The 25545-nt window shown below is 50.6% G+C and overlaps 1 protein-coding gene across 1 annotated transcript in view; it reads right to left on the bottom strand.

Annotated features, from left to right (window-relative positions):
- Positions 1–2066: 2066 nt before the first annotated feature.
- LOC144166009 (neprilysin-2-like) overlaps positions 2067–25545 on the bottom strand; it is a 133479-nt gene continuing 110000 nt past the window's right edge. Inside the window, exons 18-20 of the mRNA XM_077695678.1 lie at positions 4875–4976; positions 4359–4432; positions 2067–2359 (exon numbers count right to left, since the gene is read on the bottom strand). Of these exons, the coding sequence (XP_077551804.1) occupies positions 2242–2359; positions 4359–4432; positions 4875–4976 (294 nt within the window). The 3' untranslated portion in view covers positions 2067–2241. The remainder of the gene's footprint in view (positions 2360–4358; positions 4433–4874; positions 4977–25545) is intronic.

Raw genomic sequence — 25545 nt, forward strand, 5'->3', positions numbered from 1 at the left:
ATGAAGACTATTTATAGGGGTTTATTATACTCCGCGCATATCTCTATTACTTGATTGATCATGTGAATGTGGTCTATGGTTGAACCTTTACGAAACCCTGCTTGTCCATTTGGCTGACTGAAATCTAAGGTGGCAGAAATTCTGGTAGAGATTACCTTGGTAAGTACCTTGCAGATGACTGAAAGCATATAAGCTGATCGACCTAAACTTTTTCAAGTCCTTCATGCCCATTTATCATGAATTAGGATGATGTCCGCGTTCTTCCAAGATCCCACTACACTCATGGCCATTAGGCATTGCGTATACACGTTTTCCGGTTTTTCTAGTACAATTTGCCCGCCATCCTTCAAGAGGTTTGCTGTTATGTGATCCTCACCAGGTACGTTGCCCCATGCATTTCTTTAAAAGCATTTGTACTTGATCTGTCGTTACTGGCGGAATGTCTACCTTCTCTGAGGTACTTCCGAGTTCATTATTATCCTGGATGTCGTGGCTACTGTACAGATCTTTATAGAACTCCTCGGCTACTGTGACTATTTTATCCCCATTTATGATGACATTGTCTTGCTTTTGCTTAAGTGCATACATCTGATTATTCTCCATGCCTAGACGCCTCTTCACTGCTTTCAGGCTGTCTCCATTCATTGCAGCATGCTCAATCCTCTCCATGTTTCGTGTTTCATCTGTCTTCCCCTTATCGATTAACTTCGAAAGCTCCGCTAGTTCTATTCTGTCCCCTGTGGGGGAGACTGTCATGCTTTGCTGTTTCCTAATTAAATATCGTCTCCGGGGAAAGTTTACCAGTATCCTGTCTAGCGATCTTACCTCCGGCTTCTATTGCATGCTCCGTGATAATGCGTGTAAGGTTGTCGCTCACTTCCTGTGTCGTAAACACTGCGTGGAGGGTTAGAGCTGAATATCGGTTCTGCAGCGCGATCCTGATTTCTTCAACTTTTTGTCTTACTTCCCATGAATACGCCAATTAACCGTCGGCCCTTAGTTCCCAGCGGCTGCGAAGCTACTGACCACGGTGGCGGTCAGACCTGTGCCGCAGCGGACGGTGCTAAGAATCACTGGATCCGTACGGCCGCCATTGGATGTGACCTGGCAATGTTTAACATGGTAACTTTATCTAGCGAAGCGCGTCTTTGGGTATATTTCAATGAATTAGAGGGCAATAAATGGGAAGTGATAGGGCTTAGTGGGTTTAGGAGGAGAGGCGAAACCTTTGCAGTCCTGAAAAATGAACACGTCCTATGTTACCGTGGTCTAGTGGACAGAAGAGAACTGGGAGGGGGATTCCTAGTCAATAAATGGGTAGCTGGTGACTTAGACTAATACTATAGCATTAACTAAATTGTATCCGGTCTTGTAATTAGGCTTAGTAAGAGATACAAATTCAAGGTGGTCAAGGGCTACGCGCCTACACCCAGGCGTGACGACGAGCTTGTTGAACGCTTCTATGAAGATGTGGAATCGGTAATGGCTAAAGTAAAGACACAGTATACCGTAGTTATGGGAGACTTCAATGCTAAAGTAGGCGAGATGCAGGCTGGGGACAAGGCAGTTGGAAACTAAGGTCTGCGTTGTAGGAAGAACAGAGGGAAAGTATTAGTAGAGTCCGCAGAACGGAATAATCTGCACACCATGAATATCTTCTGCAAACGGGGGAACCATAAGTGGACGTGGAGGTGCCCGAATGGGTAGCATAAAAATGAACTAGACTAAATACTATGCAATGACCTAGGCATCGAGCAGGGTGTAGAAGTGCTCGGAAGGGTGAGGTGTAGTGACCACAGGGTGGTAAGATCTCGAATTAGGGTAGATTGGAGGAGACATGGTATAAGAAAGAAGCCGATTAATGACCTTTCATTACACCCTTCCCCAAAATGCTCGGTGTGTGGCACCTTCACCAACCTTCCTCACATCTTCTGGGATTGTCTTCAAGATCCATTTCCCCTAATTTCCTGTGATGAGCAGTGGGAGGAGTCACTGGGGAGCTTAGATATACAGGTACAAACCTCTTTATTCAGCAGAGCTGTTCATTTCGCCGCCCTGCACAAACCAGCGGTTGTAACCGCGGTCTGAGCTACATAAGGCTCAATAAAAGTGTTTCCTCTCTGTCTCCCTTTATCTCAAAGCATGTGCACGCATAGGCACCCGAGAAGTTTTATTACAAGCAGCAGGTATAAATTTGAGCTCACAAATTTTAAAATCCCGTAGTGCAGATACAAAATTTATTTAACAGCTGGGTGGGCTCTTTGGCGCTGGTGGCATCAGGTCACACATGTCCTCTCCCAAAGGTTCACAACCGAAGGTCTTGTTGAATTCCACGTAATTGTAAACAATTTCGTTTAAGCTGGAATTAGGAAATATAAATATAGGTTGTAAACTTTTTCAATTAATGTGTTGTTGCATAAAATGCTCACAGCACGTTACAATAACAGTACATTAAGTACAGTAATTTTATGAAACCCTTAAGCATTTCCCACCGTGGACATGAACAGGTGGACATGAACAGCCCAACCTTTTTATATTACGCTCCGCACTATTACATTGTTACAGAGGTCTTTGTATGCAGTGTAGCCCGTATCATAGTGGAACGCATGTAGTTTCATATTACTTAGTATTACTGGAGAAAAATCTGGTGCCTGCGGCTAAGCGAGCCGGGCGTCAACAAAGTACCGCTGTGAACAGAGAAGAAGCGTTTTCATTTTACATTTTACTTAGCATGGCTCATGAACAAGATTAAAACTGGCCTGCGGCTGCAAAAACCCATAACATTGTTGTGAAAAAGCTAAATAAGGTCGTTTTATCTATACAATGTCTAGTCCTTAAAATATGCAATATCAGAGTTTGTCTAACACTCCATACAAGAGTAACAATAAAAATAAAACTTGCACCTGTTGTTGCCTCTGTGGTCACAAGCGACAAGAAGCAATATTGAAAGCCAGGCCAAGAATGAATTGCTGTTAGTTGGTATGGCGAAATGCATTTCAGCACAGCACTTGAGCAACAGTTTGCCTCTGCTACATATTAGTATGAAGCTCCATGAAGTCTTCACGTTCGCTGTTTCGTACCCTTCAGGCATTTGAAACGTGTGACAAAGTAATTATTATGAAAGAGTTTCCGGAACAATTTTTAAAGTTTCAAGGTCTGCGTATCGCACTCATCTCCTTTACGCCTGATGAGTGTAATGGAATGTCCCTACTCCTCATCAGGCGCACGGCGCCTGGTCTGCTGTCATGTGCATCTTCGCAACAATGGAATGACAAGCATCAGAATCTTGCTCCTTGTGTTGACCCGCACTACCTTTAGGAGCGCTTTCATGAGACCACTGCTTACGGCGCTTGCCAGTGCTGTGAAGAGCAAGACAATGGTCCCGCACATCATGCCGCTCTTCCGTCGCGTTGATGTGTGGCAAAATTAACATCATTATTTCTTGCGCCAAAAGATTCCAGTTCCTTAACTATGTCGTACGATGTGTTTCTAACATTATCTGGTCATATATTACCTCGGGATTTAGCTTGCCTTTGGAACAGTCTATTGATTCTAGGTATATATAGTTATATAGCAGGGTTTTTCATTACACAAACGTCGTGGGGTCTCTGTGGGATGTGTCAGGCATAGTACTTTCGGCGTACCTTTGCGAGACCATGGGTCCTCCTTTTCATGGGCAACTCTCCCTTTATATCTGTCTGTTTATATTTATATACGCCGCGATACTTATCAGAAGTATTCCCAATTTTGAATTTCCAGTATGCTCTTAGTTTCGCTTTTCATTACAAATAAAGTAACTGGAGTGGAAAAAGACACTTTACGTTCAATGCTATCCTTCAAGATTCCCTTCGCCATTACCAACATGAATGACAAATTGTCGAGATTAGTCAATCAAGTTTTGTAAATAACGATTTCCTCCGTGCCAGTTCACTCAAGAATGTGGTCTGAGCTACGGCATTACTTAGTGAGAGTTAAACGATTGCACGATTGCATTGCATTATTGAACATGGCAAATAAATCCGCGACTCGTTTCGTAATACTAAATTCGCTCATCTGACCAAAGTGATTGATCTTCCTAAAGATATGTGGAGAATGTGATCAACGCCACTGTTCTTTGCTTCAGCTGGGTGATTACGCAAAACAAGCTAAAACTCAACGCTCTTGCTATATACAATACAATACATACAATAACTATACTAGAACGTTGCAAGGAGCACATGAATTATACACGTTAAAAAATGTAGATCAGTTTATCGCTATTTAAACCGTATGCTTACGCGAATGGCGGTAGCTTAGCAAGTTGACAAGAAATTACAAGTTGTAAAACGCACATGCAAGAAAATTGTAGCACAACACACCTTTTAGAGAATTCTTCTTTGACATCAGCCCTACTTTGAACGGGCGCTTCGTTAATGCTGATTGGGCAGTACAACTGCAACATAAATTCAATGAATTATCACACCGAATCACTCCTCATACCTCGAGGAAAAAGAACCATAAGAGAGAATATACTGTTGCTTTATTGCCTAATAGCCTGCATGACGTGTTTACTGTTTTCCGGAAGATTGCATGCAGGGTGCGTAAGCTGGCCATCGTTGCTACACGAAACCCGAATAAATGTTGCATCCAATACAAGCACTACCAAAAGCAAGACAAAGGAGTTCAGCTTTGAAGCATTTCATTATATTATATTGTGAGATCATGTCGCTCAGATATTAAATAAATGTTGTTTTGCATTCAGGCAAGATTACTGCTCTTAAACAGGTGCTTTGTCGGAGCCCCTTCTATGCTTTTCCAGGCATCCTATATCAGCGACAACCCGGAGCATGGCGCATGCGCAGAAAAAAATTTGAGCATCATGTGTGACCACTTACGTTTCCGAAGAAAATAAAGAAGATCTTTTCCTCAGTGTCAAATATTTTGTCGTCAGGCAGCGCAAATGGAGATTCGTAATCCTTCCTGCTGTTTTTCATGGCCTGAAAAATCGGTGTACAAAAATCTTTACTATGCGCAACTAAACTGCTTACATTCAAATACCTCGTCAAGATCAATGTTTTTAATTACCAAAGTATTCATTACAAATAAAACACCTCCATTAAAATGCCACTACTTTTGCCTGGCTCGTGTGTGTGTACTCTTTCGGCATGCAATCAAAAACAAAACAAGCTATTTTATATAAATTTCTGTATTTATCAGCAAAATTTAGGTTAATACAAAGTATCACTGAAATATTTCAGGGTAATATATTCGCCCTTATTGGAACAAGAAATGGCAAGAATACAGGCCGCGGCTATAAAAATCTAGAAGTTCATCAGTCGTAGAAAATATATCTGCCCCGATGCCATTTATGACCGGATCGACCAGGAAGATTTGGAACGTAATCTGCCGTGAAAAAACAAATACTCCGCACTAACGCTTAGAAGATAACCACGCGTGGAGGGTTTAAGAATGAGAGGCTCCTCGAAACATGCCGGGAATGCGAGCTCCCTCGATTGCTGGCTTCCTGCGTCAGACTGCTAATGTTCTTGTTTTATGCAGTTAGCGGCTCTTTCAGGGAAATGATAACTCTGTTTTTAAGTGCAGAGCGCTTTAGGAGCTCGCCTTGTCGTCGTAGCTCGCTCTCTGAACCCAAGTAGAGCCACACAGCGTTCCGTCGTCGCGAAGTACCCAGAGGCTTCGAAAGCCAAGCGGTCTATATAGTCATAAGGTTCAAAACTCGTGAACCGCTGGCACATGTCCTAATCTCCCCGCTGTTTAGCGCGAAGAAAACTGCAGGTATATTTGATGCAAAATATACGTAATTAACTGGCAGCGCACGCGCTCACTTAGTTAGGAACGCTCGTTGGGTTGGTTTTTATGATAGTAAGCGAAAAAAAGTGGCAGTGCAATGTTGGCACTTCCAGGAGGAAAAGCAAGCACAAAAAAATAAAGCAGGTCCACTCAATTTGAAAGCTGTCGGAAGTGCAGAGCAGAGATTCGCCTTAATGGGTTGCAGCGCCGTTATCCGCTCACTGCTGCCACCTAATGCATTTCAAATTTCCGACCTTCGCAGTACTCGCACGCCCCCTGCGTGAAACTCCGCCAGCGGGAGTTCTTTTAGATGCGACTGCATCTCATTCACTCGCCTTGTCCCTGCATCCGGCGTCGGCGTTGTTGTCGGCGTCCGCCCCTCCCCCATTCTCCTCGCCGCGTGAGCTGCGCTCTCCGCCGCTCACCCACTCTCCTCTCCGATAGTGAACACTCTTTCGCGAGGGGCATTGGATTGGATTCGAATGGATTGGCTTGGCTTGGCTTGGCTTGGATTGGATTGGATTGGATTGGATTAAAGTGGATTGTGTTGGATTGTGTTGCGTCATAGCCGCGGCAGACGCACTGGCGCCGGCGCGTCCCCTCACCGTTATGCGCGCTATAAAACGCGGTGCCTGCGCCGCTTCGCTCCATCGTTCCAGCGCCGTTCCTCCGCTGTCCAACGCTGCAATGTGAACCCCCTATGCTTCGCATCTACACAGGGGTTCCCGCGAGGTGAGGTGGGAGTTTTTAAATGCAGAGCGTTTCTTTAGTTCACATGTAGCGTCCGCCGTCCGTCCGCAACAGCTCAGCGCGCAGGTGCGCCCTCTCCCCCACTCCTCCTCTCCCGCATCACGCTACCCTCCTCACTTTCAACAACAGGACCGCACCCCTCCCCCTACACTATATAAAAAAAATAATAGTTATCGGCGCCTGGTTTCGATCCCACGACCCTGTGGGCGGAACGCGAGGTACATGGTGCTCTTCCCACTGCGCCACGAAAGCGACACAGAATCAAAGGGTACGAACGGGCCTTATATCCTTGACTCATTCAAACTTCGTCAAGAAGCTGCTGATACACGGCAGCAGTTGCATCGATCTCGTCTTCACCAGTTGCTGCAACGCACGACCACTGCGTAAAGACTCCTTAACAGTACACTTTAGCGACCACGAAGCCGTCGTTCTCAGCGTCCAATACAACGACAACAGCAACAAATAAATAAATAACGACTTACAACAACCTACTCCTTGCCTTCACTTCTTGCGTCACAAAAAAAAAATTGGGCCCATCTCTCCACGAGGGGGGACTCGAGTCGCAAAATCACAAAAGTAACAATTAATATATGAAAGAAATAAGATTAATTAATAGTAATAAGCAATAATAGTTAACACATTCACTACCAACACCCCCCAAACACTAACGTTAACGCAATACACCCACCCCCTACGCGACGCATTTACTCGAGTCTCCCCTCGTGGGGAGATGGGCCCAATTTTTTTTGTTCTGTTAGATCCAGAGCATCTGATTCACTCGCCTTGTCCCTCCGGCGTCGTCGTCGTCGGAGGCGGCGGCGTTGTCCACCCCTCCCCCATTCTCCTCGCCGCGCCTGCTGCGCTCTCCGCCGCTCACTCCCTCTCCTCTCCGATAGCGAACACTCTCTCGCGAGGGTCATTGGATTGGATTCGATTGGATTGGCTTGGGTTGGAATGGATTGGATTGGCTTGGCTTGGCTTTACTTGGATTGGATTGGATTTGGATTGGATTGGATTAAAGTGGATTGTGTTGGATTGTGTTGCGTCATAGCCGCGGCACGTTGCGTCATAGCCGCGGCAGACGCGCTGGGGCCGGCGCATGTGCAGTACTCTCTCTTCCGCGGTTTCCTCTCCTTCGTGCGCGCTGCGCATATAACCGGTGTGCCGTTCTCCGGCGAAGCAACATCCACGCTTGGCTCAAACACCTAGAGTCCACGCCGTTTTACAAGTACGCCAACGTCGTCATCGATTGGGACCGGCTTACGCAGTCCCCTCAACGTTATGCGCGCTAATAAAACGCGGTCCCTTCGCCGCTCCGCCTATGCGTCGCATCTACACAGGGGTTCCCGCGAGGGGAGGTGGGAGTTCTTTTTGTGCTTGTTTTATTTCGTATGCTGGAGCTGTTTAGCGTCATTTCGAACGCGCCATTTCTTTCTTGCGCGGCCGCTTTTTAAATGCAGAGCATTTCAGTAACTCACGATGTCACCCGCGTTGACGTCCGTAGTCCGCACCGCACCCCTCCCTACTATATAAAAAAAAAATTACAATCCGGCGCCCGGTTTCGATCCCTCGACCCTGCGGGCGGAACGCAATGTACATGGTGCTCTACCCACTGCGCCACAAAGCCGACACAGATAGGGACGCTACGAACGCGCCTTATATCGTTGACTCATTCAAATTACTGCTGACGAGCGCTCTCTCGTCAGCAGTTGCCACAAGTGCAACAACATTAACGTAACGCAAACTACTTAATGTCGTGCGCCCCCGGAAATGCTCTGCATTTGATCGTGCCACTCGCGAGGGGGATGTTTCACTGCGTCTTCTCTCGCCGAGAGAAGACGCAGTCTCCCGCGACCGAGAGACTCTCGGTCGCGGGACCCGTGGCGCCATCTGGCGGAGGCGCGGCACAACTCATAGCACTTTCTTTGAAAAAGCGCCTCGAAAGCGCGGCAAATATGAAATAGGGATGTTTCTTTTCTTTTTCAACAGGAAGCCATGTGTCAGCATTGTGTGAACTATACGCAGCCGGCAAAAAAAAAACCTCGAAGAAACGATCTCGGGGTCTACAACTTTTTCGCTTACTATCGTAAAAAATTGGCCGCGTATATGCTCCTTTTGTTGCAAATGTCGTCGAAAGGCGATAGTCTTAGTAGACATTTGCAAGGAAATGCCCCCCTTTGCTTTCCCTCTCACCCCTCATGCTGTTCCTGTACCGTCGCGCTCATTCCAAGGTAAACACTAAAGGTTTGCGCAAGGCGAATTGAATTTTCTGCGTTCCACCGCTATGCCGGGTTCCTCGATGCCAGCGCTGCAGTACGGCGGAGACGCGCGTGAATGGAGCAGAGCCGCGTGGCCGTGCTCCATGTGCGTTCCAAGCAGAACGTGGATCCTAGCTAGTGGAACCTTTCGTTGCTGTTGCCGCGTGATTTTCCATATGCCGCCAGGAGGCGGCGGTTTTCTGCAGTAGATGTAGAATATCATTTGCTATCGAAAAACCAAGCATCCATGAATTTTTTAATAAAGGAACTCTGTAAATATCCCTTGTGCACTAATTTCCTGTCTTATATTTGCGTAATGTCTTGTTCTTGTTCAACAAAGTTGACAAGTATGAACATATAAACCGGGCTTAGACGTTTACATGTGGCTGTGAGTATATAAGACTATTGTGCAATTTAAATTTCGCTTTGGCTGGGTGGCTGAATCGAGCCACAGACAGACAGACACACATACAGACAGACAGACCAAAATTTCTGGATTTAAGTAGCCCAAGAAAGACTATCGTCTTTAAACCCAACCAACGAGCGTTCCTAAATAAATGAAGGCGGCGGCTGCCGGTTATATCACAGATTTTGCCTCAAATGTACATGCAGTTTTTTTTTTTGCGCTAAAGAAGTGAGAGACGTATGACAAGCGCCAGTGGTTCACGAGGTTTGAACGATTGTGACTATTTAAACCGCGTGGTTTTCGAAGCATCTGGGCTACGCCGCGACGACGGAACCCCGTGTGACTCTACTTGGGTCCAGCGAGCGAGCTGCGACGAGAAGTAGCGAATTGCGTTGGGCGGTAGTAGCGAGCGTATAACGGCGCTACAGCCCATTAAGGCGAATCACTGCCCTGCACTTCCGACAGCTTTCACATTGGGTGGAAGGGCTCTCATTTTTGTCTCTTTCCTTGCTTTGAAAGTGCTGTGGAGGCGCTCCAGCGGCGATGGCGCTGGGGCTGAGTTACAACCAATCAGAGCGGGCCACGCGTCGCCGGAGCGCAAGCAGCCACAAACGCCACGAGCCTGGAATTAAAAAGGGGGCCCCAGTTTCTGGGTGCACGGCATAGCGTTCAGACGTGTCTCGGCTCGTCTCTCTGTCGCGTTCGCGACATTGGTGACCCGGACGCTTCAGCGGAGTCAAGGAGCCAGAATGGACCCTCCTCGCGACACCAGCGGCAATTTTGCGTCCTCCGCTGCCTCTTCAAATGGCATCTCCGCCATTGCCTGCCGTTTGGCAACCTTCAGCGCCGAGCACCCCGACGTGTGGTTCCTTCAAGCCGAGGCAAGTTTCCGAATGAGCCACATCACGTCAGAAAAGACCGGCTTCAACCATCTCCAACAGTCACTACCTATTGAGATCGCGGTCCAAGTTCGCGACATCCTCGCAAACCCACCTACCACGAACCCTTACGACACGATGAAGGCTGCCATCTTAAGCCGCACGAGGCCTTCGGAACGGCAGCGTTTCCAGCGGCTGCTTTCTGCGGAGGAGTTGGGTGATCGTCAACCTTCGCAGCTCCTTCGCGAACTGCAAATCCTGCTCGGCGACACACCTTCCGCCACGGACTCCTGCTTGCTGAAGGAACTTTTCCTACAACGGCTTCCCTCGTCTGTGCAAATGATCCTCGCGACGGCTTCTGACCTTCCCTTGCCACAATTGGCCGCGCACGCTGACAAGATAATGGAAGTCGCCACATTACATTCGTCTCCAACCATGGTTGCATCTGCTCGATCTCCCGAACATACCACCGTGGGGGCTTCTACCACCTTGCCCTCACCGGTATCCAACGATGTCACCGCTCTACAAGAACGCATGCAAACCCCGGAGGAGCTTGTCGCGTCTACTGGCTACCGCTCGTCGCAAGGGTGCAACACTCGTCGGTTTCACCGTTCTCCCCGTCCCTCGTCGCCGCACGTTTACCGTCAGGAGTACACAACGCGCCAGCAGCCCCGTCACACTGATTCCTTGTGCTGGTACCATCGCCGCTTCGGTGCAGCGGTGCAACGTTGCACCCGTCCTTGAGGCTGGTCGGGAAGCGCGACGAGGGATCGTTAGCGGCGGCGACCGATTCCCCAGCCAGCGACAGCCGCCTCTTCTACATCACAGATGCAACGACTGGTCAGCGTTTTCTAGTTGACACTGGTGCTGAAGTGACTGTGCTCCCCGCTTATTCCTATGACCGCACTCAATCACCACTGTGACATCTCCAAGCTATTAACAAGTCCAGCATCCCCGTGTATAGGAAAAAAATCCCTTATGGTAAACATCGGCCTACGCCGTGCGTTCCGCTGGACTTTCCTCGTGGCCAACGTGAGTCACGCCATTCTAGGAGCCGATTTCTTTTCGGACTAAACTCCTGGTTGACATGGCCCGAAAAAGAATCGTGGACGCCGCAACCGGCCTTTCTGTCACAGGCCGATCGTCTACCGTCTACCCGTTCGCCTTTACGCTTCTTTGCGACTTACCTTCTCCGTACCGGGAGTTGCTGAATGAGTTTCCTTCCTTGACTGCACCTCCTGACTGGACAAAGCCAGTGAAGCATGACGTCGTTCATCAGATCATTACAACCGGTCCCCCTACGCATGCCGTGGCGCGTCACCTTGCTCCGAAGAAACATAAAATCGCGGAGCAGGAATTTCATCACATGGTTGAGATTGGCATTGCTCGCCCGTCCTCTAGCAACTGGTCCTCGTCGTTACACATGGTCCCGAAGAAATCTGGTTACTGGAGACCCTGCGGTGATTACCGCTCCTTGAACATGGCCACTGTACCCGACAGGTACCCCCTACCTAATATACAGGACTTCACCAATAACCTCAGCGGATGTACAATATTTTCAAAGCTTGACCTCCAAAAAGCCTACCGCCAAATCCCTGTAGCCCCGGATGACGTCAAGAAAACTGCAATCATTACACCGTTCGGCCTCTTCGAATTCACCCGGATGCCTTTCGGGTTGCGCAACGCAGCTCAGACTTTTCAGCGCTTCATAGATGTCGTCCTCCGTGGCTTGCCTTTTGTTTTCGCCTACATAGATGACGTTCTTGTCGCCAGTTCATCGTTATCTGCATCTGCACCATCTGCGGATAGTTTTCGAACGCCTAGCAGAGCATGGTCTCAACCTTAACAGCGAAAAGGGTGCATTCGGATTGCCGTCATTGGAGTTTCTCGGTCACCTCGTTGACCGCAATGGAATTCGCCCTCTACCAGACAAAGTGAAGGCCATAATCGACTTCCCTCGGCCTGAGTCCTTACGCCAACTGCGCCGTTCCTAGGACTGGTGAATTATAACCGACGGTTCATCCCAAACTGTGCGGCCATTGTGCACCCTCTCGAAATTTCCCTTCAAGCTTCCAAGTCTACCGAGTACAAGCTTCAATGGCCTGAAACTGCCGATCGCGCATTCACTACCATCAAGGAGCGCCTGGCTTCTGCTACTCTCCTTGTGCGCCTGCGCCACAACGCTCCAACAAGCCTGATAGTCGACGCATCCCACTGTGCGGTTGGAGGTGTACTTCAGCAACACATCCGTGGCACCTGGCACCGCTTTCTCCAACTGAGCAACGCTACAACACTTTCGGGCGGGAGCTCCTGGCGGCATATCTCGCTGTTAAGCATTTCCGTTTTTTCCTTGAGGGCCGCAGCTTCGTGATCTTCACCGATCACAAGCCTCTTACGAACGCCCTCAAGTCATCGAAGACTACATATTCTCCCCGAGAGACGCGACACTTGGCGTATCTTGCTGAGTTCACGATGGACATTCAGCATGTCAAGGGAGTTAACAACATCCCAGCCGACGCCCTTAGCCGTATTTCGGCCATACAATGCTCCGGTTTCAGTACTCAGGAGTTGGTTCAAGCCCTACAAGATGACGAGGAGCTCCGAAAACTGCGTTCTTCAAACAGTTCCTCTCTGCAACTCCAGGACATTATCTGCCCTGATTTGGGACTCAGCATCGTTTGCGACATTGATCCGATTTCAGGCCGCAGACGACCGTACCTTCCTGCTGCTCTCAGGCGCATTGCTTTCAACTCTAGTCACCGTCTCTCTCATCCTAGAGTTCGTGCCTCACGGCGTTTGGTTACCAAGAAATACGTCTGGCCTGGCATGAATTCTGACGTACGCGCATGGGCTCGTTCCTGCCTCGCCTGCCAGCAATGCAAGGTCTCTCGGCATACCACATCACCTCTGGCCCATTTTCCCGAGCCGGACTCTAGGTTCTCCACAATTCACGTCGACCTCGTTGGCCCGCTACCACCATCTAAGGGCTACCGTTACATCTTGACAGTGATCGATCGTTCTACTCGCTGGCCGAAGGCGGTTCCAATCGACGATATAACGGCTGAGACTGTTGCTTCCACACTTATGTCCACGTGGATCACCCGTTTTGGCGTGCCGTCGGAGATTATAACAGACCGTGGCCGCCAATTTGAGTCTACGCTCTTTCACCGTTTGACATGCCTACTCGGTGTAACGCACCTAAAAACAACGGCCTACCATCCTCAAGCCAACGGCATGGTCGAGCTGTTTCATCGTCAGCTAAAGGCCTCATTGATGGCTCACGAATCACCTGAACAGTGGACAGCTCACCTTCCTCTTGTGCTGCTAGGATTACGCACTGTCATCAAAGAAGATCTTGGTTGTGCCGCCTCTCAAATGGTCTATGACACGTCTTTGCGCTTACCGGCAGACTTCCTAGTTCCTCCCCAGCCGCAAGACAACCTTTCGTCCCCTGAACTGTCCTACGTAAACGATTTAACCCGGTTTTTCAGCTATATCCGTCCCCAACCACCACGGTCGTGTTCCACCAAGCACACGTTTATCCATCCAAACCTTTCTGACAGCCAGTACGTTTTCATCCGTGTCGACAGTACCCGCCGGCCACTTCAACCGCCGTACACCGGCCCTCATCTCGTCATTTCACGCTCTGACAAGACGTTTACAGTTCGCGTCAACGGCCGCGACACCCTCGTTTCCATCCATCGCCTCAAGCCCGCATTCACCGAAGCTGCCCTGCCTGCGTTCCACTCCACCAACCACCATTCCACCCTGAACACCACCACTCTCCCTTCCGTTCGCACCACCACCCGTGAACCTCGCAACACAAAGACTGTGCGTTTTGCTGTACCGCTTTTGCTGTACGGACTCCTCCTCCAGACTCCGTCTCAAGGGGTGGGGGCTATGTGGCGGCGCTCCAGCGGCGATGGCGCTAGGGCTGAGTGACAACGAGAGCGGGCCACGCGTCGCCGGTGCGCAAGCAGCCACAAACGCCACGAGCGTGGAATAAGAACGGGGCCCCAGTTTCTGGATGCACGGCATAGAGTTCAGACGTGTCTCGGGTCGTCTCTCTGTCGCGTTCGCGACAGTGCTTTTAATTTTTGTTGCGATAGGTTCGAATGACTTTTGTTATAGTGCGCTATTCCAATAATTAAAAGAAAAATAAGTTGCTCTAGAGAATATTAAACTGGGCGCAGAACAATTCCATACTGTTTTTGTGTGTGAATTTGTTATCGTGAAGAGAAAGGGTGCACTGCTACTTCCTAACATTTATGCTACAAATGTTTCTCGTCAAATGCATTCTTTCTAGAGAAAACAGCCATGTAGTCGCCTTCTTTAAGGGTGCACTAATCTATGACCGCAAGTTAACCTATGTCGGCGAATTGCAGCTCCGAGTATACAGTGGCCAGTCCCGCACGTTTATTATTAGGAAAAAAGGAGGTGGCGGGATTGTCTTAGGGGTGGTGCCCTCCTTCCAGGGCCCCAGACTCTTCTGCTCCTCTCCGGGCTCGAAGAATTAAGTCCTTCTGAATCCCGAAGTCGGAGCTGGCCAGAGCTACCTCCCATAGCGCGACCGTATTTGTGGGGTTGTTTCCTGAAGGCCAGATGATAGGGCAGGCCCATGTTGCGTGAAATAAGTTGGAAGGGACGCAGCAGTGTGCGCTATTCTTCTGATTACAAAGGCTATTCTGCCTTTTGCTATTCTGCTTATTAAAAAGGCCTGTGCGGGGCTTAGAACGTTCGCTTCGAAAACAACTGGCATTATCCATTGCAGCCACATCAACTACGGTAATTACATCACCCTTACTTGCAATGAATTTTTTCCCTTAACACATTTTTTGCTGAATGTCGTCTTTTTTTAGCAGCTCGATAAATTTAGTGTTGCCAGTGTCGTCATAGCTGACGTCAACAAACTGGCGGGAGAATCATATGAGGGAAACGGCACTTTCGAACGGAGTTTCAGCGCTAAAAATTTGCTGGAAAAACTGAGAACATGGTCAACCGATTTCATATCTTGGTTCAGTAGAAAAAATCTGCACAGAGAATTGTCTAGTAATGCGTAGCATTCTTATGCCGCTTGTCTAGAGTGTGAGTTTTTTACAGTCAAATATGGCTATGTGTAGCGAAAGACGGTGTATTATCTTATTATTTTTTAAGGCTTCTCTGTTTACTTTCACTACTCATGTCAAATTTACGCCATTATAGCGATGATGTGTCTTTACATCGTTAAATATGTTTTTTTTTCGAAGATTCAAGGCGTGCTGCAGGGTTGGTTCGTTTACGCTATATTTTTATTCATATTTCCAATATTTTTTGCAGTTTCGTTCGTTCTTCGGTTTTGGGGAATATGTATAAGATGCATAGATTTGATTTTGCCGGATTATTTTTGTTGAAATTTTATTTTATTAATTTTTTTTGGTTTCTCTATATTCTGTCCGACCAAATGTCGGCATTTACGCTATTATAACGATTAAAGGTCTAACTTCCGCCAAATCTGCATTTTTGTGGAAATGCAGGGCGTTAGACGGTTTCGGCCTATTTCGTTATTTTATTCCTAGTTTTGAACGTTCTTTTGCAGACTTTTAAACCATGAAGTTGTCGCAGCTGGCTGTAATGTATGGCGCCTGAGGCGTAACACGTAAAAATACCAACAAAAGGCCAAGCGCTCGTGGTCGCGGGCCTCGTGCGACCGCCGTACATCCCCGGCACGTGCAGTGGCTTTAGCAAAACAAACTGCCGTAAAGCCTACCGAGCCTAACAAAGGGATGAGATTTGCAATTCTTTAGACGGCAAACTTCGCGAAGGGAAAGGCTGGAGTCTCTTCAGACATCTACTAGATGAGAATGGTTCCAGATCTAACCCAACGCAGGGGGCGCTGCGAGCGCGCGGAGCGAGCGGTCACGCTTCACATCGGCTCCGCAGGAAATGCCAATTTTCGGTGGACCATCGACCCCTACTGGACTAATTTTGGTACGTGAGTGATCAGCTCGGCGAGTGGACCACGTTGATACCAAATTTGGGCCATTTCACCCAATTTTGGGAGTTTTAGAGTGGTTTTTGTGCGCGAAGCGGGAGCGGCCCCGCTAAGCCTAACGACGGCCACCTTCGCTCCGACCATGTGCTCGGTCGGCGCGTCGACCGGGGCGGCCCTGGAGGCCTCCCAAGAGCTCGCCGGGCTTCGGAACGACGAGAACGACCAACGCTACGAAGAATTCCAGGCCATGGACACCTCGGCTGCGGATATAAGCGCGGATTCCGATTGCAAAAGGCGGTGTGACCAGGTAGGCCTAACCGCCGCGAAGAGGAAAGCCGCCGAACAACCGACCGGAACACGACTAGACGCCAGCGGGGACTGCTCGACGACGATCGGAGACGGACTTTCGACCGCTTCTGACATCGGACAGTGTGTTTCTGTGGAGCGCAGTGACAGTGACCCACCGAACTCGTGTGCGGGCTGGACTCTAGTAGTCTCTCGACGCGGAAAGAAACAACTGGAAGCGGGTACCTCATCGCAGCGGGATACCCAAACCGCAGGTAAGCCAGGCAAGTCAGCCACGGCTTTGAACGCTAGAATCAAGGAAGAGCGCCGCAAGGAGCTGAAAGCCCAATTCGTAGCTAGGGTTAACGCCAGCATGGAAAAGTCAGCCCGTATGCCAGCGTTCGCTAAGAAAGACGAGCACCGCGTGGTGATTAGGCCTCGCGGCGGGCTCGTCGTAAACAGCACTAAGATGTCGGCACTGCGAGAAGCGATCATCGCGGCAGCCAAAATCTCCAGAGAGGAAGCGCAGGACGATTCTTTCGCCCCGAACGCTACCCAAAACATTATCGTCCTCAGCACCCCGAGCGTAGCTAGATCGTTCCGATACGGCTCGATCAGAAACATTGTCATCGAAGACCGAACGTACGAAACGCTCGCGTACAAAAGCACCCCCGACAACACCTCGCGCGGGGTGATCAGCGGGGTAGGGCTAGAGGAGACCGAGGAAGAGATCACCCGGTACCTCGTAAACAAGCACAATCCCACGATCATGGCTGCCCACCGTCTGGGTAAATCAGAATCGGTGGTAATTCTATTTGACGGAGAGAAAGTCCCGCACTATGTGAAATATGGCGGGTTCGTCACTAAATGCACGCTGTACAGGCAACACAGAAAAGCCTGTAACACGTGCGGACAAGTGGGGCATAGAAGGGATGTGTGCCCTGCCCCCAATGCAAAGGTGTGCTTCGCTTGTGGGCGAAAGAACCCAGGGAAGACCACGAAAACTACTGCAAACCTCGATGCAAGTTCTGCGGCGGCTCCCATGTAACCGGTGCCGGGAGCTGCAAGAATAAATTCAAGGTGCCGCCTCAAATCAAGCGGCGAATGCTGGCAAAACAGAACATCGAAACTATGGCAAAGATGGCGCCGAACAAGATGGCGCCCGCGCCCCTGCAAGGAGCAAGACCTTCTAGAAGGAGCGTTTTCCTGGAATCGAAGGTTCGCGAAGCCGGAAGCCCCAGCAACGCGGAACGACGAGATTGGAGCAGAGAAGCCTCAGAAGGACTGACGTGGGCAGACGTCACGTCCGGAAAACCGCAGGAGCGGCAGCGCCCGCGCTCGGCGTCGGGCGCGCGCGCGCGGCATCGCAGCGACGGTCGGCCTCCTAGCACCGGCCGGCGCTGAAAAACAAGCGTGACGTCACCGCCGGCCCGGCGCCACCGATGATGTCAGAGAAGAGCGGCGAGCAGCACACCGCAGGTGCGGCGAAGACCCAGAGCGGAGCATCGTCGCAAACCAACACTAGCAAGAAGCAAAGAAACGGCAGCGGGAGCTGCGGAGAACGATGCAAAGTAGAAACTCGCGAGCTCAAAGCCGCAGTCAAAGGACTGCAGAAAGAGCTCCAAAACCTACAAACGACAATGGCGGCGCTGCAACTCACTATCAAACAGCAACGCGAAACCATTGCAAGACAAGACAATCTTATAAGAAGACTTCAAAATGGCGCGAAGCCTGCGGAGTCCAACGACGACGACATGGCGACGGACGAAGCCCAAGAAGGGAACGGGGCTCAAGCCGGCCAGCAGAGCTCGAACAATCCCAATGCTAACCCCCAAAGGACCCTCCAAACCACCGTGAAGACAAGGCCTCCTACTAGAGAAGCCATCATCACAGCGGCTCGAGGGCTAGAAGAACAATCAGCAGACGAGCTAGCCAGCGCTACCGAATACGAAGAGGAAGAAGACGACGGTGTCTCGACCAACAATGGCAGGAAAGCAAGACCCCTGGGATAAGCGGTCCTCAACACCAGGATTACGAGACTCGAATACACCATGAAAAAATGGGACAAGAATTTCGAGGCATTAGAGCAAAGAATTGTCAACAAATGTTCACAACTAATTCAACAACAACTAGCCCAAATTCAGCAACAGATGCTGCAGCAATTCGCGAGTATGCTGCAACAACATCGCGAAGAAATCGGAACCCTACTTAAAGATGGACAGCAACAATAGCCTGAGAATATGGCATTGGAACGCAAACGGCTTCCGGTGCCGAAAAGCAGTCCTACAACAACACATTAGATCGCTGGCCCCGACAGCGCGTCCGGACGTGATAGTCATACAAGAGACTCATATAGAAGATACACCTGGGCTTCCCGGATACCGGGCACACGCCAGCCCGCCATCCTCCCGTACATGCGGGAAGGGTGCGCCGCAGGGAGTGTGCACGTTTGTCCGTAAGGGAATCGCCCACGTGAAACACCAACGGTTCCTGGGCAACAGGGACACTGCCTTAGAACTATGTGTTACCGAGCTAGCAATACGGGGCAAGCGACACAAGGCGAGAGGCGGCAGGAAGAGCAAGACAGCGACGAACATCCTACTTGCCAACACCTACAGCAACCCCAGACATGGAAAGCAGAAGTTCAAGACTCTCTTCCATAAGATTAAAGAAGCTACGGTTCAAGCACAACGAGACCTAGCCAAGAAAGGAGACTCCGCAGCGATAATATGCGGAGACTTCAACGCTCAGCACAGAGAACTGGGCTACACGACCACTACGTCTAAAGGGAAAGATATTCTCGAAGACGCGGCGGCAGCCGGGTTCAAACTACTAACCAACCCATCCCAACCATCCAGGATAGGCACGTCGGCTACCCGAGATACGAACCCAGACCTCGCCTTTGGATTGCTACCCGAAGGTGGCACCGCCAAGTGGAGGAACACGGGGATTAATCTAGGTAGTGACCATTTCATTATCGAAATCGAACTGCCGCTAGCCCACCTCAAGGGTGAAAGAAGCAGCGGCAAGAGCAAGACACACAAACTGGTCAACTGGAGCAAGTTCCGCAATATGGAACTGGGCGACATTGACGAAATCAACGCATGGTCAGCGAAGTTGCTGGCGGCGACGGTAGGAGCCACCGAAGAAATCGAAGCTCCAGAGGAAATAGAAGCCATGGACCCACGTCTGGCCCATCTTCTTGAAGCAAGGCGCTCGCTCCAGAAGAGATGGCGTCGGCAACGACACAACAGGAAACTACGCAAGAGAATCGCCGAGCTCGGTAGAGAAATCGAGCGACACAGTAGACAGCTCTGCTCACAGCAGTGGTTCGCACTCTGCAGCCAAGCTGAAGGACAGCTACATCGAAGCAGCCCCTGGAAACTCCTCAGGCAACTGATGGACGAAACTAGGAGCGGCGAATACCAAGGTACAAGAATGGCCCAAATACTACACACTACTGCTCGCCAACTAGGGGAAGAAGAGATGCACAAACGTCTCAACGAGCGTTACCTCCCTTCCACTAACAGCGAAGATCACCCGGACTACGATGGCCAGCCGAACTCCCACCTCGATCGAGACATAGAAGAGTGGGAGGTTAGGCAAGCCACGCAAGAACTGAACTGTCGTTCGGCAGCCGGTCCCGACAAGATCTCTAACAAGTCCCTACGCAACCTGAGCGACGCAGCGATATCATCCCTGACGAACTATTACAACGTCTGCTGGCGCAATGGCACGCTACCCCAAACATGGAAGACAGCGAAAACGATCCTGCTGCCAAAACCGAATAAGCCACCGGGAATTGACGGACTGCGACCCATCTCGCTCACGTCCTGCGTGGTGAGGTGCTGGAGCACGTCCTCAACACCCGGTGGAACCGCTACCTGGAAGCAAACAACAAATACCCAGACACGATGCTCGGCTTCCGAGCCAAACTGGGTACAAAAGACGCAATGCTTCTGATCCAGAGAGAAGTCCTCGACCCCCCGGGCGGGATTCCCAAGAATGACAACCGAGCCATACTGGGCTTGGACCTGCAGAGTGCCTTCGACAACGTGAAGCACTCGGCGGTTCTGGCCCAGGTATCCCGCCTTGGGCTAGGAAGAAGAACGTACAACTACATCAGAGCCTTTCTCACAGGCCGTACAACCAGGCTAGAAGTGGGAGGGCAGAAACTAGAAGAACGGAAGCTGGGCAGTGTCGGGACCCCACAGGGCTCGGTCATCCCACCGTTCCTGTTTAACATCGTGATGCTAGAGGTGGCCAAACGCCTGGAAGCGTTAAGCCCGAGGGTCCGACACTGCCTATACGCAGACGACGTGACCATATGGGTTACCGGCGGAAGCGACGGAAAAATCGAAGATCTCCAAGCAGCGGTGAGCGCTGTAGAGACCGCCCTCACGGACACAGGTCTTCGGTGCTCACCGCAAAAATCACAGCTACTCATCCTGCCGCCACCAGGGAGGCACAGGAAGAGGGCAAGCGAAGAAGCAGAAAAGAACATAACGATACGCACCGACAGTGGCGCGCCGATCCCGCACGTCCCAGGCCTCCGGGTCCTGGGCATGTACATCGACGGCACCCAAACAAACGCCACGGCAGTAAAGAATATTACGACCAAGATAGGCATCGCAGCACGCCTGGTCAAGAGGGTCTCGACACGCTACCGAGGCATGAACTAAAGGGGACTTCTGCGGCTGCTACAGGCTTTCGTCGTAAGCCATGCGGCATACGCAGGGGCCTTCCACCGATGGACCGGAGCAGAACAGTCCAAAATCGACGCGGCCATCCGAAAAACCTACGTGGGAGCCATGGGTCTCCTACCGGGTACAAGAACTACGGCCTTGCTGTCTCTGGGTGCACATAACACGCTCTCAGAGAACAGCGAGGCCCAGAGAACGTCGCAACTACACCGTCTGGGTAGTACCGCGACGGGCAGAAGACTACTGGATCGAGTGGGGATCCTGCCACCAGGGGCCCGATCAAGCTGCGAGCTAGAAGGAGAGCTGGAGGAACAAGCCTTCCTGCCAGACGAATTGGCAAGGAAGATCATCGTTTACCCCCTGCCAAGAAACACCAATCCAGAGAGAGATGTGGGAAGGCGAGCTGCAAGAGCGGCCGCACTAGCCAAGCATCACCAACTAGACGAGGGTGCGGTGTTTGTGGTTGTCGCAAGATACCCAAGGACCCGTAACGTCTTCGCAACGGTGGCAATCAAGGCATCCACCGGCGAACTCCTGTCAGCGTGCTCCGTACGCACGAAAACAGTCGGCCAAGCGGAAGAGGCGGCAATAGCGCTGGCCATGGGACTACCAAACACACGTACAATACTGAGCGACTCGAAGTCAGCAATCCGAAACTTTGCTCGAGGAACGGTCTGGCGTGGTGCGGAGAGGCTAGCGAGACCCCGAGGGGTCGAGCAGGCATCTCAGGGCACCGCAGCGAGATCTCCCAACATCACCATCAAACGGTTCCCGGCCCATATGGGCAACGAACTAGCTACCAACATCAAGAACCGCAACGAAGAAGCGGACGCCACGGCCCGTGTCCTCGTCACGTGCCGGACCGAGGCGACCGCGTTTTTCGACACCAGCGGAGAAGACCAAGAACAAGACTGCGAGCCCCTCACAGAATACAGCGGGATCCTAGCAGCCTACAGGGAAGCCGGGAGAGCCTTTCCGCCACCGCACCGTGAACTCACGCGCGCGGAGGCGGTGAGACTACGACAACTACAAACAGAATGTGTGTTGACGCCCACCCTGGCCCGACACATAAGCCCGGAAATGTTCGCGGACACCGTGTGTAGTGTGTGCAGACGCGAACCCGCCTCCCTCAAGCACATCATGTGGGGGGAGTGTGACAGTGCTGTGAACGCAGGGGATGCGCAGTGCCTGGATGCGACATACCCCGAAGAAGTGGGAGCGTGGTTACGTTCCGAAGATCCAACAACACAACGCAGGGCCATCCAGCGGCTCGAGGAGGCTCTAGCGAAGCAGACGAGAAAGGGAACCTCTGCCCCGGTAAACGGGAGTAGAGGAGCCCGAGTACCTGACGCCTAGCCGGAGCCACAATCCTCGGGGTCTAAGCCCGGAACTATAGGGCGTATTAGCCATAGTTCAAAGACAGGGATCAACCGCGCCCTGCGTGGCCGGAGACTTCCCACATGCCGGATACCAAATAAATGTTATTTCTCTCTCTCTCTCTAAACCAACGCAGCGGTCGCTACTGAGCAAAATAATTCACAAGGCGCGGAAAGATGATAAGGATGACGACCTCTTAAGAAGATCTAGCCCGTCAGTACTTGCCACTTCTGAAAACGTAGACTTTCGTCCCTCCTTCAGTAGTGTATACAGGTTGTTCCAACCACGCGCTTGATGGAGATTTTTCGGAGGGAGAAGTTCATTTTGCGGTTCAGGAAATTAACAGTAAATCTGCTGCTGGCCCTGATGGTATTTCGAACAGAGTTCTTCACAATCTTGAGGAGAATTCCATCAGGTATCTATCCAGGCAAATCAATAATATCTGGAGAGAGGGCTACGCCCAGATGCATGGAAACACAAATACGATACTTATTCCTAAGTCGGCCAAGTCTCTTGGATTAAAAAACCTCAGACCGATCTCTGACGTGCTGCCTCGGCAAGGTTGCGGAGCATGTTGTTCTGAACAGGCTCTCCGGTTATGCGGAGGATAACCAGCCCTTCTCTTATACCATGATCGGCTTCAGGCCGGGTCTTTCGGCCCAGGAAGCTATGCTCTGGGTCAAAAAGAAGGTACTAGATCGCGTTATTCATGACACGATGGCCATTCTGCCCCTTGATGTAGAAAAAGCCTTCAACAATATACGCCACACGGCTATACTCGAGGCCATATCGGACCTTAGTCTTGGCGACCGTTTCCTTTCTTACGTTCGATCTTTTCTTAGCGGCAGAACCGCCTCCCTACGTATTGGTGATATTTATCAGAACCCCTCCAGCTTGGAGACAGCGGAATTCCTCAAGGAGCGGTACTGTTTCTCTGTTTGTTCAATCTGGTCATGTCCTAATTAGCTAGAGCACTTCTTGATATTAAGGGAATTGAACACACCATCCACGCTGATGATGTTACCCTATGGAGCGCGGGGTGCAGTGACGGCGAATTGGAGGATCCACTGCAAGAAGCTGTCAGGGCCGCAGAGCTCTACCTCCCCCCGCGGGTCTTAAATGCTCCTCAAAGAAGTCGGAGTTGCTTTTCTATAGCCCATCTAGACCAGGACGCAAGCCCAGGGGTTGGGAGCAGGAGACCAGGCCCAACATCACGCGTTTTGACACATTCAGCAATCGCATTCTGAAGGCCACTTCCATCAGAGTTTTGGGCTTAATTATCGAAGGAAACGGATCCAATAACTTAATGTTACAGAAGATTACCGGGGAAGTGGAAAACGCGTTACGAACGTTTCGACGCATTCTCAAAAGGAATAGAGGTATAAGCGCGGAGTTCGCCATCAGGCTTATCCATGCTTTCGTCCTATGCCTCATTTCTTACGTCGGGGCTACGCTCAATTGGATGAAAACCGAAGAGAAACGCCTCGACACTATGATTAGTCGGGTTTTTAAGGTAGTTTTGGGGCTTCCTATCAATGCATCCACAGATCTCCTACTGAAACTAGGGGTCCACAATACGTTACCAGAAATCGCAGAAGCCCAGCACACTGCGCAGGTAGTTCGACTGTCAGGCACTAGAGCAGGCAGAAACATTGTGGCCATTCTGGGAATGTTTATCGAAGCGAATAAGGAGTGTCAGGCACCTTAGCAGAGAAATCAGAGACTCAATTGTGGTCTGTCCTTTCCCCAGAAACGTCTACGCTGTCTTTAATCAAGGGAAGAGACGGTCTCTCGCCAAGGCACTTCTAGCTGCGGCTCTCGAGAGCCCTACGGAGTCGGCTTTTGTAGATGCTGCTCAGATAAATGGAAAACAGACCTTTTCAATAGCCGTAATTGATGCTCGATAACGGATGTGCAACGCACTTTCCGAGTTTACCACGAATCCGGAGGTTGCTGAGCAAATGGTCATTGCACTTGCTCTTCTTCATCCTCAACATAACGTAATTTATAGCGACTCCAGGGCTGCCACTCGGGTCTTCGCCAGCGGAGTGGTTTATGCCAAAGTCTCCAAGTTATTGGAAGGTAGAAACATTAGTAATCATTTCACAGTCTGGTTTCTAGCCCACATGGGCGACATCAGGGGAGGACAGCGGAACTTCAATGAATCCGAACACGAGGCGGCGCGAGGACTCATGAGCCGCGCTCCCTCCCAACCACCCCCGTCCCCACACAGGGCTTTTAAGGATCAACTTCAGACCTACAGCGAGTTCACCAAGCACTTCTACTTAAATCAACGTGAATTTCCACTCCCAAACAAAGGACTCAACAGGCCGCAGTCAGCCACTGTCCGCATGCTACAAACGGACTCATGCGCCAATCCTTGGAAGATGAGCCACATCGACTCGGACTACGACGGAACTGCTACGTGTACAAAGTGTGATGGGCGTGTGAACTTGGGTCACATACTGTGTGGTTGTGCTACGCAAGCCTCCTATCTGGAGGATAAGAGCAAGTGAGACAGTGCTCTCAGGAGCAGCGAACTTAAAGATCACCTCTGGGCTGTCCATAAGGCCCGCGTAGCGGCGGAGAGTCTCGAGCATCTCGACATCTCGGCGTGGGAGATGCCCTCTACACCTTAACACCTGTCAGGTATCCTTCAGGACCCATCTTGGAAATAAAGTTTCTCCACCACCACCACCTCGCGTTGCCTCACAAGAAACGATGCCAGAGCTGGCGCAACACCTGCTCCACGGAACTCAACCCAACTCCAGGAACGTCGCGCATGCGCCATGCACGTACGCGCCGTCGCTTCGCCCCAGCTGTCGTCAAGCGCTACCCCGCATGTAAAGCTTGGCATGAGGAACACGGTGATATCGGGGCATATGACGATGACTGCTACTAGCACAGTGCAAAGCGACGACCGAACATGTAAATAAACAATTTCAAATTTGTAGAAATGCGTTGTTATATGTCCTTCAGTGTCCATGCAGAAACAAATCCTGCAGCGTCGCTATGGTTCAATCCTTGCGCGACTTAGTGCAATCTTCGCCAGGTTTTTTTTTTTTGTGCTGATTCTGCTGTTTTTGAGGGAGATGTATAAGATGCATATTCTTAATTTTGTCGGATA

This window comes from Haemaphysalis longicornis, unplaced genomic scaffold, assembly GCF_048455015.1.
Source record: "Haemaphysalis longicornis isolate Haplotype H1 unplaced genomic scaffold, Haemaphysalis longicornis Haplotype H1 scaffold_155, whole genome shotgun sequence".
NCBI lineage: Eukaryota > Metazoa > Arthropoda > Arachnida > Ixodida > Ixodidae > Haemaphysalis > Haemaphysalis longicornis.